The sequence below is a fragment of the Chiloscyllium punctatum genome, chromosome 17 (assembly GCF_047496795.1).
Source record: "Chiloscyllium punctatum isolate Juve2018m chromosome 17, sChiPun1.3, whole genome shotgun sequence".
NCBI lineage: Eukaryota > Metazoa > Chordata > Chondrichthyes > Orectolobiformes > Hemiscylliidae > Chiloscyllium > Chiloscyllium punctatum.
Window position 1 is genome coordinate 57,857,881 of NC_092755.1, and position 16,887 is coordinate 57,874,767.

Consider the following 16,887-nt stretch of genomic DNA (forward strand, 5'->3'; position numbering starts at 1 on the left):
AAAATGCTCTCCTGTGCCTTATACATGAGCAAAACAACTGAGCCAAATTCTACTACCTATCTGCCAGTCAGATGCTAGGGACTCCCAGATCTCACAATCCTGTCCCGATCACCTCTCATTGGAGGGCTTGTGTTGTGTCTGTGTGTATTGTCAGAGGGAAGATATTGAATTCTTCTTGTGCAGGACATCTTTTAACTTGGGAATATTGTTGTACATCAGCAGACACATAGTCCTTGACAGAAGGTAGATCCAGTTCATTTGCCAAGGAAACCATCTCCCTACTGCTGTCGCCTTCATCTGCCTACGAAGTCAGTGATCTTACATATGTGTCTTCCACCTGGATCGCCATTGAAGACTTGTTTGGGATTGTGGTTTATCTGGTTCCTCCCCTCTGACCTTACCATCATGGATGACCCTGATAGCATCGTTCTTGGGATCAACTGAACACTCAAGCCTCTCCAGCACATCAAGGTGACAATCCATGAAAAGGCAAGGTGGCAATCACAGTTCTTTAGGAACACCCAGCAGCGGTAAGACAAAGCACAGAGAAGGAGCCGGAGAAATAAATGCCAATGATGTCAAGGCCAGGGTCCAATTCCACTTCCTGGAAAAACCTGCCAGATGTGTGGTTGGAGATATGGCTCTAGGATTGGACTCATTGGCCCAAGCACCCAAGGAACCCAAGATCAGTGACACTGAACTTCCTAGATGGACAATCATACTCATTAGTGAGTGACTGCCATCCAAGACAACAGTTGGGGGCAGACATATATTCCAAAAGACATCTCTAACAGTGCAGCACATTGATTGCAATACCAGACTTTGTTAGATTAAACGCTGGTCTTTACACAAACATCTTGTCTTGAGATGGTACGTCTAGACAAGGCTAACAGTTAATTCATAAACTATTTTCCATAAATACTGTATATTTCCAACAAGTTTTATTTGCAGTTTTAAGGACCTAAAGTGTGGGTAAAGATTTTAAGTTGGGGTGAAAACTATTGGTGATTTAGTAAACTACATTTAGGGACTCCCTGCCTGGTTGATTGATTTGACCTTATGTTCCCCAATGGGCTTGTTAAGATGATATGTCTTTTTTGGTTGCATCAGGACAGCACTTGCCCCCATTCGTATGACTGGCATTCATTATAAACCATTTTAGGGGGTTTAACCCCTACCTATGGTCACCTGCAGCAGGAGATATTCGAAAGCAGTGCTCCCCTCACAAGTTCAGGTTGATTCAGACGGCGGACGATGGTCGCTGGGTAAATAAATGGAAGCGGCCGCCGGTTGCTAAGACACTCGCCCCTCCCCCTCCCATCACCCACACGCGGCGGGCGGCGGGCGCACTGCCTGCTGGTCCGAAACAAAACGCGGGGGTAAGGAGCGGCGGGGTTATTGATGGACCGGGCCAATGGGCGGGCGGAAGAGGCGTGCGCTGACCAATGGGAGCCGAGGTGGTGACGGTCGGGGGGGGTGGGGCCTGGGTGCTGGGCTGCCGCTATGTGACGGTGCCCGCGGGGGGGAGTTGGCTGTACTCGGTTGCTCGGGACCGGGACAGAGAGAGAGACAGAGCTGAGGCTCCGGACGGTTCCCAGTGTCATTGCTACCATACCACAAGAAGTGAGTGTCAAGGCACGCACGCCCCCCTGTCCAGTTGTGCGCGATCACTGGGGAGGAACGGGATTGCCTTGTTGTTAGGGCGTCAAAAAAAATATTTAAAAACCGTTAAAGAGACTCGGTGCGAAAAGAATGCCCCGGAGGGCGGGATGGGGCGACGGTTACGGTGTTCCCTCTCTTTGTCCGCTCCCTCCCTTCAAAAGCGACGGCGACGACGCCGACTGCCGCCGAGACCGTTTTGTTTTCTCAGAGAGCGATGCGCGAATTTGTTTTGTCTTTTGGGCGGGAGATGCTGAGTCCCGGATCTCTTCGCTTTATCGGGATTCATCCAGCAACCGGCTGATGGCCGCAAGGAATTGCAGATCGTCGCCCGCCTGCCCTGGTCGAGCTGGACTGGGACTGAGCAAACGGACATTAATCTTCTGCTCGCCGCCTCCCTCCATCTCCTCTCCCCTCCCCTCCTTTTATTTCTCTCCACCACTCCCTTTCTCTCCACATCCAGCTCCCTCTTTCCCTCCTTCTCTGATCCGCTTCTGATGAAAGGTCACAACCTGCAGCATTAACCCTTTTTTGTTTTTGTCTCCTGTAGCTGGTGCCAAACTTGCTGAGCATTTACTTGTTTTTAAATCTCTGCTCCCTCTTGCTCTTCCTTTTTTTCATTTTTTTTTTCTCTTTCTCTTTGCCTTCTCTCCCCAAACACACAATGGCAGTGTGCTAGACTTTTAATGTCTTTGATTTTTAATGTCTTTCAATGGAAACAGTCCACAAAATGTAGTAAATTGTGAACTTTCTATTTAATAACAAAAATGTATAACAGACTTCTTTTGCTGAAGCTTTTTGTACTTGGGGCAATTCACAAAAAATATCAAATGTAAATGAAAAATCATTTTCCCCTTTTAGTTTTGGTGTTTCTTCTGAATCGTCCAAGTGGATGCAAGATAAAAAGCTTTATTGAAAGTTTTTTTTCCCCAGTAATAATTAATTTGCTGTAGTACCAAATTATGAGAGAAATAAGGCATGAAACATTAAAAATGAATTAAGAAATTTAGATGCCCATACAGAGAACTTGGAAGTGAATTTTGGTTGTCTGAGTTATTCAAGTGTGTAGACTTTTTAAATTGAATTTTCTGTCCAGGTTTTCTGTTAAACCTATATTAAGGGCTTTGTTTAATTGGCAGATGAAAATTTACTATATGCATTTTCAGACTGGCTCAAGCAACAGTTTTTTTTTAAGTAAAATATTCAAAAGTCCTTCAGAATAGCATTATCAAACAAAATTTGAAAACACTTCAAAAAAACTTGAAGGAGATTAACGTGACATTATTTTAAAGAATCCTCGTGATAAAGGAGGAAAGAGCAGTTTAAGGATAACTTGCAGAGTTGGATGTGTTGTTGCTTGGAGTGAGACTGGAAGTAGATGGTGTTGTGAATGTTAGTTTGGAGGAATAATTTAGTTTCCAAAAAAAAATTGGATTGAGGCTTAACCATTTTACATTTTCTATACCATTTTTTTTGTGTGCTCTTATGTTCCTGGTGTGTTGGGAATCTGATAGGATTAAACTGTAAATATACTAAAATCCTGTTTTGAAGTATGAAAAACATTCTGTTTAAAACAAACAGCAATATAGGGAACAGTTTTATTTTGGAAACGAAGGATCCTTGTCTGAAATATTCATCTGTGTTCTCCATTTAGTGGGACTTTCTAACTTCTGTAGATTTTGACTGCCTCTAATATACTTTTAAATACATAATCTACATTTTTATTGATTCCATTCTAGATTAGTGCAGTTGATTGATTTCATTACTTGGATTTTTTTTTGTTGTCAGGTAAACAATGTCTGAAAGAAAAGCTGTCATCAAGAATGCTGACATGTCTGAAGACATGCAGCAGGAAGCTGTGGAATGTGCTACCCAGGCATTAGAGAAGTACAACATTGAGAAAGACATAGCAGCTTACATCAAGAAGGTGAGAGCATGGTTTTCTACCATAGAGAAATACTGAACATGCTTAGGAATCAAAGTCAAGCTTTGTCCTTTTTCGGATTTGATCTGATTTAGTAACAAAAATCAGCAGTTGGTAGGCTGAGCAAGTCTGGGGGTAAGTTAGTTCACTTGCCTAACTGGCAAGGCCGAGTGATGCCATATTCTCTCAACAGCTGTGGTTACCATGAAGGACTGACCTTCTCAACCTCTCCCCTTGCCTGTGGTATGGTGACCGTCTCGTTAAACCAATACCATTTGCCTCTCTGAGAGAAGGTCTATCATTTTGGTAGGACTTTGGTGACTTTTACAGCAAGTCTGCCTGAAACTAAACTAAGCGTTGCTCAATTGTAATAGGTTCCCACCTGCAACTAATTTTAAGTTTTTATGCAATTGGAAATTTAAAACCACTTTGCTTTTCTCATTGTAGCTTTCCTTCAACACTGGCTAAGCTTGTGCATTTGACCCCTCCTGAGTAGGGTGGTAATTAGGTTATGGAAACAGTAATTGAATTAAGGAGCTGAATTAAGCATTTATAACCTATAAAACTTTTATTTATCATACTTTTTTTTAGGTTAGATTTTTTTTAGATTAGTATCTGATTAGACTCTTCCACAACAATCTAATGCTATTCAATACCTAATGAATGTGGCCATTTGGAATAATTAGCATTTTGGTATAAAAGGAAACTTGAAATATTTTGCTTCATGAAAATAGCATTTGATTACATTGTAATTAAAACATTACTATTGTTATAATTTTTATTTCCAATGATATTTTGATATTTCTCCAGATCTGAACAGAATACATGAACTGCCAATATTTGTCTGCTTTTATTTATGTCTGGCCCCAATGAACACTGACAGGAAGTTGTTTTGGGAAACTTGAGTAAATTACTGTACCTCAAGTACCATTGATTTCTGAACCCCTTCCTGGCTGTCTCCTATTTTACTTCAGTTAGTGATGGTTTGGAAGTACACTTAACTGTTCACTGTGGAGTTTAGTTTATAGAATAACACTGTTTTAAAAATAAGACATTCAATCAGTGAAGTCAGTGACTGTGTATTTTTCCACAAACCATACAGCTTTATCTCCCACTCCTGCTCACTCTCACTGTCAATATTTTGCTGTTGCCTTCTGGTCAATCTATAGTTATGTATAATAACCCTTAATCTCCCTATCAGGTCATACCATGTAACATCCTAAGAGGTTCTTGCTACACAATACCACCAACAGCCTTAAAAAGATCTTGTAAAAGTTCCATTTAAAACTTTATTTTGTAATTTGTGCTCCTGGATGTACCACTACAAATTCCATATGCCTTTATGGTCTGTATCTGCGTAGCAAGGTCCTGTTTGTTTCTCTACTTCTTTCCTTGCATACAAAGTGCACTACTTGATCTGCATTGAATTTCACCTATTAAGCTGTCTGTCATCCCGAATGTATCTTGGTTCTGACACCTTTGGTTGGTGTTAATTAGAAAATTTGAGCATTTGGCCTCCATTCACACACCAGTACATGTTTTGTACAAGTGAAATCTAAAGTTGTATGAATTTTGAAATGTGTTAATTAGTTGAGTGGATGCTGATCCTCAAAGTTTGAATATCTTCAGAACGTTTCAGAAAGGATGATCACTTTTAGATTCTGTTCTCAATTTATTTGAGAAAGAATGTTGTCACAGTGAGTGAAGTAGTCTTTGATTTCACTTACTAGGGTTTTTGCAAAATGCAATCTTCCTCCTTTCCTGGAAAATAAGGTTTTTTTGCACTTTCAATCTTTTTGCATAGTGTTGTTCAAGCTACCTGTTTTGCAATTATTCTTCTGTCAGATTTAAGTTTATTTAAAGGTTTTTACATAACCACGCTATGTCGCTAATTTCTCCATTCTTAACTATTAGGCAAGTTACTAGACCCAAGGCAAAAAGTAATTGTGTATGTCTTCAGTTTTTGTCATTGTTGTCTTGGATATCCACCAATCTGAGCACAGCTGAGGCAATCAATTCCTAATTTCCAATTGGATTTAAACTGGAAAGGAGAGATTTACCCAACTTAAATTTAGAATGGGATACTTGCAAAAAGCAACTTTTTTTTTGTATTCATGAACTGTTGCTTATGGGTATGAGTTTACAGTTACAATTAAATACCTTTATAATCCATCTTTTGTTTTGCAGGAATTTGACAAAAAGTACAATCCCACATGGCATTGTATTGTGGGTAGAAACTTTGGAAGCTACGTGACTCATGAAACAAAACACTTCATCTATTTCTACCTGGGCCAAGTAGCCATCCTTCTTTTTAAGTCTGGCTGAAGAAGCTGAACTATTGGGCTTCAATTGCAGTTGATCCAAGGAAAAGACTACTTTAATTAAAAAGTACGCTCTGTTTTCACTAATCCACAAAGGGAAACTTGAAGAATGTGTCCAGTGTAATTTCCAACATGGTGAAACCAAATTTGAGATGGGTTTTTTTCTCCTCCCTCCCCACCCTTCTTACAAAAGGTCACTACTGAAGTTTTATGGTGACTTTGTATTTATTTTCTTTGTCCTACTTCCCAATGTTTCCAATTCAATAAATGAGTTTTGATACCACTTTTTTGTTTTAACTTTGCCTTCTCTGATTTGGTTTATTTGTATGTCTTTCACGTAACTTCATTATGGATTTTCTTATATTTCAGACAAATAGCTAACATTGCTACTAGTGATTGTCATGAATTTTAACTGTGTAGGTATAATGTTCAGTGGCCCATAAATGTAAAAGCTGTCACCTGCCTTGGCATTAATACAATAATTTATTTAGCAACTCATGGATGTTTCTTGCATACAATTAGATACAAATAGATTCACTCTTTGTGTAAAATACCCCAGTCCATATAAACAGATTGAAAAGTTGCTGGGGCTTGTACATAAGAAGAGGCTTTTACCATTAAACGTATTATCAGCAGCTGACAGTCTTTTAATTTAGTGTTAATTCTTATGAAAAACCATTTACTGCTTAAAATCAGTACAAAACATACACCACCTATTAAACTATGCTAATGTAAGTACATAGCCGACTAACTCATAGGCAAAGGAGAGAAGTCCATATCCTCACCACTCTCAAACCCATCCTTTTCACTTATTTTAACTTTAATAAAACAAGTTAAATCTTCTGCTTCAATTCACTATTGACATTAACTGTTAGGATTGATTCAAATTAGAGAATTTCAGAGGTTAAACTGATTTACTTACTGAATATTTTAGGCCTGATGTTTTAGTTTTAAGCCATAGTGGTAGGTTGTGGAGTACTGAAATTTCCTATTGTTTGTGCAACTGGAATGTCCTTACTCTTTTAAAAACAAAGCTACCCACAGCTATGAAGAGAATTAATTGTACATCATTATGATCATTTTTAGGCAATTCTGAGAGACGGAGGATGACTTTATTTGACACTAGAGGGGGAAAACAATAACTACTGCTGGAATGTATTTTTGAAACATCAAGATACTATTATAGTTGATTACCTGCTGCCTCTATTTCCCATCTTTAACATCTAGAACTTCAGTGATTTACATCAATTACATTTGTAGTATATTTAGAATAGTGAATGTCTCAAGTCAAAATGGATCAAAAGCAAAACTAGAAAGGTTCTGAAATTGGGAACAGATTAAGCTAGTAATAACGGAATAAGTGTGCTCATTTTCTTCAAACAGAATCCATGTAGGGCTGTATGAGGTTAGAGTTTGAGATGAATTTTAAGGCTTTGAATCTAGTGAAAAGTCCTGTAGTGCAACATAGTATTGATGCAGGATGAGGACAGTGAGGTTTGAATACATGTTGGATTTAATATGTTAAAAGTGAATCACAAGATACTGGTACTGTGGGAATGAAGGAATAATGCAAAAGGATGCGATTACAGAAGTGGAAGTAAGCCCAACCATCAGAAAAGTCAGTTAATTGCAATTTATACTGTCCAGTTTCAAGGATGGGAAAATAAGCTTCTGAAAAATAAATTAACTTTGTTGCATCTCCATTGTTATCATCCTATCCTTAGCTTCTAACATTGAATAAAATGAATCTATGCTCATACAAAAATAGTTGATTCACACTATTACATTTGCTGTCCAATTCTTCTAAATGTAAGAGTCTGTCATACTCTACGTATTGTGACAGGATCTGCTTCCTGTTTAGATAGTTGTCTTTTATTATGATAAAAGCTAGGCAGAGGAAATTGTTACATTTTGCTCTATTCCAAAATGGAGGGGTGAAATGTTGACCATGGCACGTGCTGCTGAAAAAAAAATTGAATGCATGTTCTTTTAAAGCCAACTATGATAGTGTACCTATGAAAATCTAACTTAAATGTCTTGCTTTGCTAAAAATATTCAGCTTAGCAACTCAATTATGATTCAGAAAATGATGTAAATTATAATAGTTCATTTGGGCCTCAAAATTCGATAACCAAGATGAATATAGCCTAAAGACAGCTTGCCTATCAAGCTGCTACTGAAATTCCCCATTCTAGCACTGAATGATTTGAGAGCTTTGTCTCCATAACCTTATTTAGATTACCGCTTCCTGACGACATTGGTCTTTTACAAATTGGTACTATATTCGTTCATCCTCTCATAAAAAAGCAATTTAGATTTGTATAATGACTTTAAGATGTCATTTTAAGGGCAAGAAATTTAAAGAATAAAGTTCTGGATTTAATCTTTCTAATCAGTGCCACTGCCTCCAGTTTGGGGAATGCTCTGATGGTGTAGACCTTGTGTCTGGTTGTGAGTTGATTCCCAGCTCTTGACATTTTACCAGTCCTGATAATCATATACTTGGAGAGTCACAATATGTGGAGTTGTTGAACAATGAACTGTTTTTCAAAATGGTAATCTATTATCATCTTGTAAATATGGCAGTTTCATACTGTGAATGCTGGAGATACAAAAATATCAGAAAATTCTAGAAATACTCAGGTCAGACTGCATCTATGGAGAGGAAAAAGAGATTAACATTTTAGTTCCATGAAGGAAATTTTGAACTGAAACATTTTAACTTCCCACTGGTACACCCTTGAGTTTTGAGTATTTTAGCATTTACTATTTTCATTACATTATCCTCTGTCTTTTCCCAACTTCCTTGCTGCCCTTATCTCTTCCATCTCCCCAAGCAGCCCTGCTTTGTTCCTGCAGTTACATATTTTAAAGCCTGCCCACTTATTTTCCCTTTGCTTTCACTCAATTGTTACAGCTGCCTAACTCCACTCTACCATCTCGCCCCTTCCCACAAGAGTTTCCATTAACTTTAAAGATATTCACTGTGGAGCAACAGAAACATAGTTCTGCCTTTCCTTAATTCTTTCAGTTCTGTCCTGTCTACTAATTTAAGAATTTAACAAGGATTGTTTCCACTGTTGTCATTTTTATTTTATCCTGTAGCTTCAGCCTCATGTCATGAGCAACTTAATAAGCAATTGGCAGATTGAATGTGTGAAGAACATGAAAACACTGCATTCTTATTCCAACCACTAGATAGAAATAGATGGCTTTTCCATTTACAGCCGCAGCCAATTGGGTTTTAGCAGTGAGACAGCCATAGTAAGAGGGAAAACCACGACAGTAGCAATTGTTTCTTGACAATGTCACAATGCAACTCTATAAAACATGACATTTGCAGTTGATATTACAACTGCAGATCACAAATGAATTGTCACTTGTCCAAAAAACAAAATGTAAGGACTTCAGTAAATTCCAGAAAGTAAAGATTTTTACTTAGAATCTAACACCAATCTAACCAGGGTTTTAAACAGCTCTGTTCCATGGCTGGTTTGTGTTATTTTAAATCACTTTGACCTTCTTAAAAACAGATATACTGTGTCTTGAGCATTAACTTTTCAAACATTTACATTGTTTCAAACTATTGTTTTCAATTAAGATCATTATCAAGAGGAATGCCAGAGTAATATGTTTCTGTCCACATTCCCTCTGTCCTTTCTTAGTTACTACTCATTTGTATCCAATCACCACAAGTTTAATTACTTTGCCCAAAACAAGAAACAATTTTCAAGCAACATGGATCAGAGGTTTTGGTTGGTGACTTTGTGGCTAGAAACCTCTGACTTGGCATTTAGGTCACTTGAGTCCAGGTTTATTTGCGAGGAAAAGAGCACATGTAATTTGATTTTGTGGCAATTCCCTTTTTGAAAAAGTAAACCACCTTCAAGATGCACTTTCTGTCAAGAGGTAGACACAAGAAAGGAACAAGAGTAGACCACTTGGCTTCTTGAGCCTGCTCGCCATTCAATAAGATCATGGGCTAATCTGATTTTAACCTCAATTTTACACTCCACCAACCCTTTGATAATCTTTCATCCCCACGGCAATCAAAAATCTATCTACCTGTCTGAAAAACATTTAAAGTTTCTGCATCTACTGCTTTTTGAGGAAGGGAATTCCAAAGACACTTAATCATCAGAGAAAATTGTTTTCCTCGTTTCTTTACGAAATGGGTGACCTCTTATTTTTTAAACAACCATCCCTTGTTCTAGACTCTCATACAAAAGGAAACATTCTTTGACATCCACTGGGCGAGTCCCTACATCATATGTTTCAATTAACTCACCACTGACTCTTCTAAACCCCAGAGGATACAGGCCCAGCCTCTCTGCATAAATATTAGTCTAGTAAACTAGTCTAGTAGATAATAGCTTCTAGCAGCTCTTCAAAAGCAGCAAATACATCTTACATCAATTTCACAGCATAGATTAAACTTGGAAATTAGCTTCTGGCTTCTGTGTCTGTTGCCTTTCTTCCACCTCTGGAGGAAGTCTTGCTGCATGGTCTAAGATCTACTTTTGGATGCCCGATGACCAAGAGGTTGAGTAAAGTCTCTTCTGTCTCGTGACTGGCACAATTGCTTCCACCTCAGGGAATCCTGGGAGGGAGCGGGCGGGGGGGAAAGAAAGGGTGACACGGTGGCTCAGTGGTTAGCACTGCTACCTCACAGCACCAGGATCCCAGGTTCAATCCGATTCCAGCCTCTGAAACTCCAGTCTGTGTGGAGTTTGCACATTCTCCCCGTGTCTGCATGGGATTCCTCTGGGTTCCTCCCACAGTTCAAAGATGTGCAGGTCAAGTGAATTGGCCATGATAAATTGCCCATAGTGTTAGGTGCATTAGTCAGAGGGAAATGGGTCTGGGTTGGTTACTCTTCGGTGGGTCAGTGTGGACTGGTTGGGCCGAAGAGCCTGTTTCCACACTGTAGGGAATCTAATAAAATAAAAAAAGGAAAGAGACCTGGCATTTTGGTTCACCTGTGTTTTGCTCCTGTCACTGCTATGCACAGATCTTGTGAAGATGAAGACTTGCCTTCATATTGAGAATGCCTTGCATGTTGTGTTGCACTATCACCGTGCTAAATGGGATAGCCTGCAAATAGATCCAGCATCCATGAGACACTGTGGGCCATCAGTACCAGCAGTATTGTACTCCACAACACAATGGATAACTTCATAGTTTGACATATCCCTCACTCTACCGTTACCATTAAGTCAGGTGATCAAACCTGGTTTGATGAAAAGTGCAGGAAAGTCTGACAGGAACTACATCAGACATATTTAAAAATGAGATGCCAATCTAGTCTAGCTATGAAACAGGACTACTTGCATGCCAAACAGCATGAGCTACAAGCAATAGAGCTAAGTGATTTTAATACATCAGAGCTAAGCTTTGCAGTTCTGCCTAAACCAGTCACGAAAATGGGCAAGTAAATAATTAATTGCAGGGAGTGACTTTACAGGTATCTCCATCCTCACTGATGGAAGGATGTCCAGCAAATCAGCACAAAAGATTAAGGGTGAAGAATTTCAACCATTTAAAACAGAGATGAGGAAACCCATCTTCGGAAGGTTGAGTGTGTTTGAAATTCCCTTCCTGAAAAGGCTGAAGGTATTCACAACAAGATGTGCCAGAAGTGCTGAGTGAATGATCTATCGCAGCCTCCTCCAGTAGCCCCCAGCATCACAGCCAATTTGATTCACTCCATGTGATATCAAGAAATGGTTGAAGGCACTGGCTTTGCAACAGCTGTGGGCCTTGACAACAATCCAGCAATAGTATTAAATACTTGTGCTCCAGCATGTGCTGCACCCGGAGCTAAGCTGTTCTGGAACAGCCACAACACTGGCCACTACTTGGAAATCTGGAAAATTGCTCAGCTGTATCCTGAACATAAAAGAAGTCCAACCCAGCCAAAAACCGTCCCATCAGTCTACTCTCAATCATCACTAAAGTGATGGAAGGTGGCATCAATAGTACTATTGAGAACCACTAGCTGTTTAGCAATGATTAGTGCACTGATGCCCAGGTTTGGGTCTACCTGGGCCACTCAGATCCAGACCTCATTACAGCCTTGTTTCAAACATGGACAAAATAGCTGAATTCCAGAGTTAAGGTGAGAGTTACTGCCCTGGACATCAAGGCCACATTCGACCAAGTGTGGCATCAAAGAGTCCTAGAAAAACTAGTTTTAATAGGAATCAGGGGAACCTTCAGGACATCTGTGCAGGGGTTCTTCAGAGTAGTGTCCTAGGCTCAACCATTTTCAGCTGCTTCATCAGTGATTTTCCATCCATCATAAGGTCAGAAGTTGAAATATTTGCTGATGATAGCACAATGTTCAACATCACACAAGTGCCAAGCAACTATTATCTCCAACAATAGAGAATCTAACCATTGTCCTTTGACATTCAATGGTGTTATTCTCACTGAAACTCCCACTATCAACATCCTGGGGGCTACCATTGACCAGAAACTCAACTGGACTTGCCATATAAGAGGCTAGGAATCCTGCAGCGATAACTCACCTCCTAACTCCCCAGAACCTGTCCACCTACAAGGTACAAGTCAGGGACATGATGGAATATTTCCCACTTAGCTGGATGAGTGCATCGCCAGCTCCAGAAAAACTCAACAAGTTTGACATAATCCAGGCCAAAACAGCTTGCTTGATTGGCACCCAACTATAAACATCCACTCCCACCACCACTGACACTCAGTAGAAGTACCTACCATGATGCACTGCATAAATTCACCAAGGCTCATTAGACTGACCACTTCCAACTGAAAGGGCAATCAGATCCCCCTATCCTGCTAAACTCCATAGATTCCAATCCAAGAGTCCACAACCACCCCTCATATCATAAGCCCTTCGTCCCAGGGATCATTCTTGTAAACCTCCTCTAAACTCTCACCAATACCGGCCTATCTTTCCCTAGATAGAGGGCCAAAAACTTCTTATAATATTCCAAATATGGTCTGACCAGATCCTTATACAGGCTCAGCAAAACATCCCTGCTCTTGTTTTAGAGCCCTCTTGAAATGAATGCCAACATTGCATTTACCATCCGAACTTCCAACTGAACCTACATGTTAACCTTACTAGAATCCTGAACTAGGACTTCAAATTCCCTTTGCACTTCAGATTTCCAAAGCTTTTCTTTGTATAGAAAACAGTCTACACCTTTATTCTTCCCACCAAAGTGCATAACTTCACACTTGGCCAATTTGTATTTCACTTCTTTATCCACTCTCCTAGCCTGTCCAAATCTTCTGCAGTCTCTCTGCTTCCTCAACACTACCTGTCCCTCCACCTATCATTGTGTCTTCTGCAAACTTAGCAACAATACCCTCAGTTCCTTTGTCCAAATCATTAATGTACAATGTGAATAGCTGTGATCCCAATACTAAGCCTTCAGAACTCCACTGGTCACCAACTGCCTGTCTGGTAAAAACCCCTTCATCCCAACTCTCTGCCTTCTGTCAGTCAGCCAATCCTCTATTCATGCTGGTACCTTGCTCCTAACACCATTGGCTCTTGTTGTGTGTGTGGATATGGGTGTTGCATTTATTGCCCATCATTAATTGCCCAGAGGGCAGTCAACTTTATTGCAGTGCATCTAATGTCTCATGTAGGCCTGACCTGACCAGACCAGCAGAGGTTCCTTCCGAATAGGACAATAGTGAACCAACAGGTCTTTACAATAAGCAACAATAATTAAATGGTCACTATTAGGTTGGTTGGCACTTTTTTTATTCCAAACAAATTTTTATTGAATTCAAATTTCACCATTTGTCATGTGGAGACTTGAACCCATGGTGCCAGAGCACTAGGCTGGGGTTCTGGATTACTAGCCCAGTGACATTATCACTATGCTACCATGGTCCCCCTTAAATAATTTAACTGTTGTTGTTGTTGTTAAATAACTTGTTCACTCACAGCATTGATTCTCACTGCATGGTTCAACTGCCTCTCCAGGAATCTTCCCTGCATAAAGAGTATTTATGATTTACTGGGACAAGCCTAGCAGTCTCAATTCTATGTAAGCACACAGCAAAATAACTTCCAATATATCTCATTTTTTTTGATGCTACACAGAAACACAATTAGCACCACCCTCTTTGGAGAAGAAAACTAGAAATCCCAAGAAACTTGAATGTTTTGTTAAAAAAGCTGTTGTTTGGAGGCTATTCCCTCAAGTTTGGCAAGGTTACCTGCTGTTCTTCGTGACTGATGAAGCAAAATGATGCATCATACTGTTGGAATTTTTGATCAATTATTTCTTTAAAGATTATTAAAGAATAATATTGTAATTTAACGTTTTTAAAGCAAGTTGCTTTAAATGGCGCTGGATGTTCTCAGTCGCTGTTAAAAAGCTCACATCTACTGTGTGGGGAAATCAGCTATTCCTGGAAGCCCAGTGGAGAATTTTTTTTGGTATAGGGTCTCTGCACTGAAAAAAGGGTAGGTTTTCCACTAGAAAACCAAGGCTTCTGCAACAGATGCTTTTGGATTGAAGCTGGTCTTTTTACATATTTTGTTGATTTGAGTCAAGTAATAAAACATTGAACTGTGAAGAAGTGCAACATTTTCATAATTTTGTATTCTTACATGGAGACAATTTGGACTTTAAAGTACATACAAACATAATTACTTCATAAAATCGTTTGCTGTTCATAACATAAAACAACATGTCATGCGAGCCTTATCTCACTAAATAAATGGTTCATCTATTGAAAGACTTGAAATGTATATATGAAGTGCAAAAGGCAATGAAGACAATTATCCGGTTCATGTCAAAAGGAGATGCATTGTGCCAATCTCCTTGGTTACAGTATTGTATAACCTACATATTGGACAGTGTGTCAGCTCTGGAACGCAAGGTGCAAGGGATCAGCTTACAGGAGCAATTGCTACTACTGACTTCAAGCAGTTATCAATAACACTCCCAAATTTTAAAACACTGGTCTCACTTATAAAGTAAAAATGTCTGCCAGCTCCACTCTATCTGTTTCACTGTCAAATTCTATAACCCACAGGGTGTCTTTGATCTATCTTTTAAGCTCTTATTGCCATGCATTCAATTAAAAGCTTTTGTGACTGTTAAATTGTGCCTCATCTGCGCATTGTAGGTGAGAGTGCCTGACAGTTTAGTGGGTACATAGTATGGTACTAAGCTACATAGGTGCTTGACTGTGGGCATGCAAACATTTAGTTTACTTACCAACAGTTATACACTTAAAAACTTTTGTCTCAGGACAGTGTCGAGCTTTATTAGTAATTATTAGTGATACATTTGGTATCATTGTTTCTTTGGTGCAATTCCTTCTGAAATTGTTAAAATTAAAACTTGGAAATTTTTAAAATTCATTCATGGGAAGGTAGGGTGCCACTAACTAGGACAGCATTTATTACCTAATTCTAATTGCCCAGAGGGCCTGCTCTGTGTCAAATGTAGGCCAGACCAGGTAGAAACAACAGTTTTCTTCCTTAAAAGGCATTAGTGAACCAGATAGGGTTTTCTGGTAATTGACGCTGGTTTCATTAGACTGCCAATTCTAGATATTTTTTGAATTCAAATTCCACCATTGAACCAGAGTGCCAAGAAGATTACCAGGGTCTTTGAATTAATAGTCTAGCAATAATACCACTCGGCCATCACCTCCCCTTAAAACTGATTCAGCAGATCTCAACTTGTCTATATAATGATCAAGGGTTAAAGTTAAACAGAGGAAAAAAGTCAACATTAGATGGAGGCCAGTAAATTAGCTGAGAGAAAGAAAGTGTTGATGGTAGGAGTGATTGAAGATTCTATGAAGTCAAAGTAAATAATGCTGCCAGAGTGGAGCTGGCAGACATTTTTACTTTAAAAGCGAGACCAGTGTTTTAAAATTTGGGAGTGTTATTGATAACTGCTTGAATCAACAAAAACCAGTTGCTGATGGAGAACTAGTGCAAGAACTGCCAAACTATCTCTTTGAAGAATTTATTACATGACATACAATTTTATTCAGTAACAAGATGATTTAAAATCCCTTTTGGTATAAAAAAAACCATACACACTGATGGGAGATTGGAACTGAGTGGAGAATTGCTAGTAGTACCATAAAATTGACACATCTCACACATTTATATATATTTTTAAAATTCCAGTATGTGCTCAGTAACACATTTCATTTTCACATTTCAGAAATTTTCCATTCTGCATTTCACCACCGAAAACTGCTCCATCCAAGAGTGCAAAATTATTCCATTAGATACATCATTCACTTTATTAAAACATTGCTCATACTTCATTGGCTGTAGTGTTTTGAGTCACATGCTGGTCATGAAAACCTCTATATATTAAGGAAACCTCTTCATCACTACAACAGTAGGAACATGCTTGCCTTTTTTCAAATACAAACAACTTGACAGGGTACTGGTTAAATGTGGCACTGTGTTGGCTTGACTACTCATCAACAAGCCAGGAGTTTAAGTCCTATCCTATGAAGTCAAAGTAAATAATGCTGGGCAAGGACAAAATAAGCTGCTTGACATTATTTCACTCAATCCACTGGTCACAGACATGTCTGTCCATGATAGTTAAAGCAGTTAATGATATATGAAGTTGATCTTTACAGACGACAAGCCCCATCATGGACGTGTCCTCACAATTTATCAGTGCAAAAGATGACATCTGTGACAGTCCTTGGATCATCAAAAGCATTCCAAAAAAGCACACCACCCAATGCTGAACTACTGTTGAGCAATTCTCTTGGATAGTGTACACCAGAGTTTATTCAAATGTCTACACCAGGATGGCCAAAATGGGGGTTAGGACTCTAAATGGGGTTGCAAGCCAAATTGTTGCTTTGCAAGCTTGGAGACAGCAATGGCCAACTCTGACCCCATTACTCTCAGTTCTCACCAAAAAGAGTTGTAAAAATTATCAAGCTTTGAAATGGAGTCACAATGGGAAAACGTCTGGCAAGCATTGG

At 39.2% G+C, this 16,887-nt stretch overlaps 1 protein-coding gene across 1 annotated transcript; it reads left to right on the forward strand.

The window, feature by feature from the left end:
- Nucleotides 1-1,488: 1,488 nt before the first annotated feature.
- On the forward strand, nucleotides 1,489-6,201 carry LOC140487871 (dynein light chain 2, cytoplasmic-like). Its single transcript, XM_072587237.1, has 3 exons — nucleotides 1,489-1,623; nucleotides 3,448-3,586; nucleotides 5,771-6,201. The coding sequence occupies exons 2-3, from the start codon at nucleotides 3,455-3,457 to the stop codon at nucleotides 5,906-5,908; spliced, it is 270 nt and encodes an 89-aa protein (XP_072443338.1). The 5' UTR covers nucleotides 1,489-1,623; nucleotides 3,448-3,454; the 3' UTR covers nucleotides 5,909-6,201.
- The last annotated feature ends 10,686 nt before the right edge of the window (nucleotides 6,202-16,887 follow it).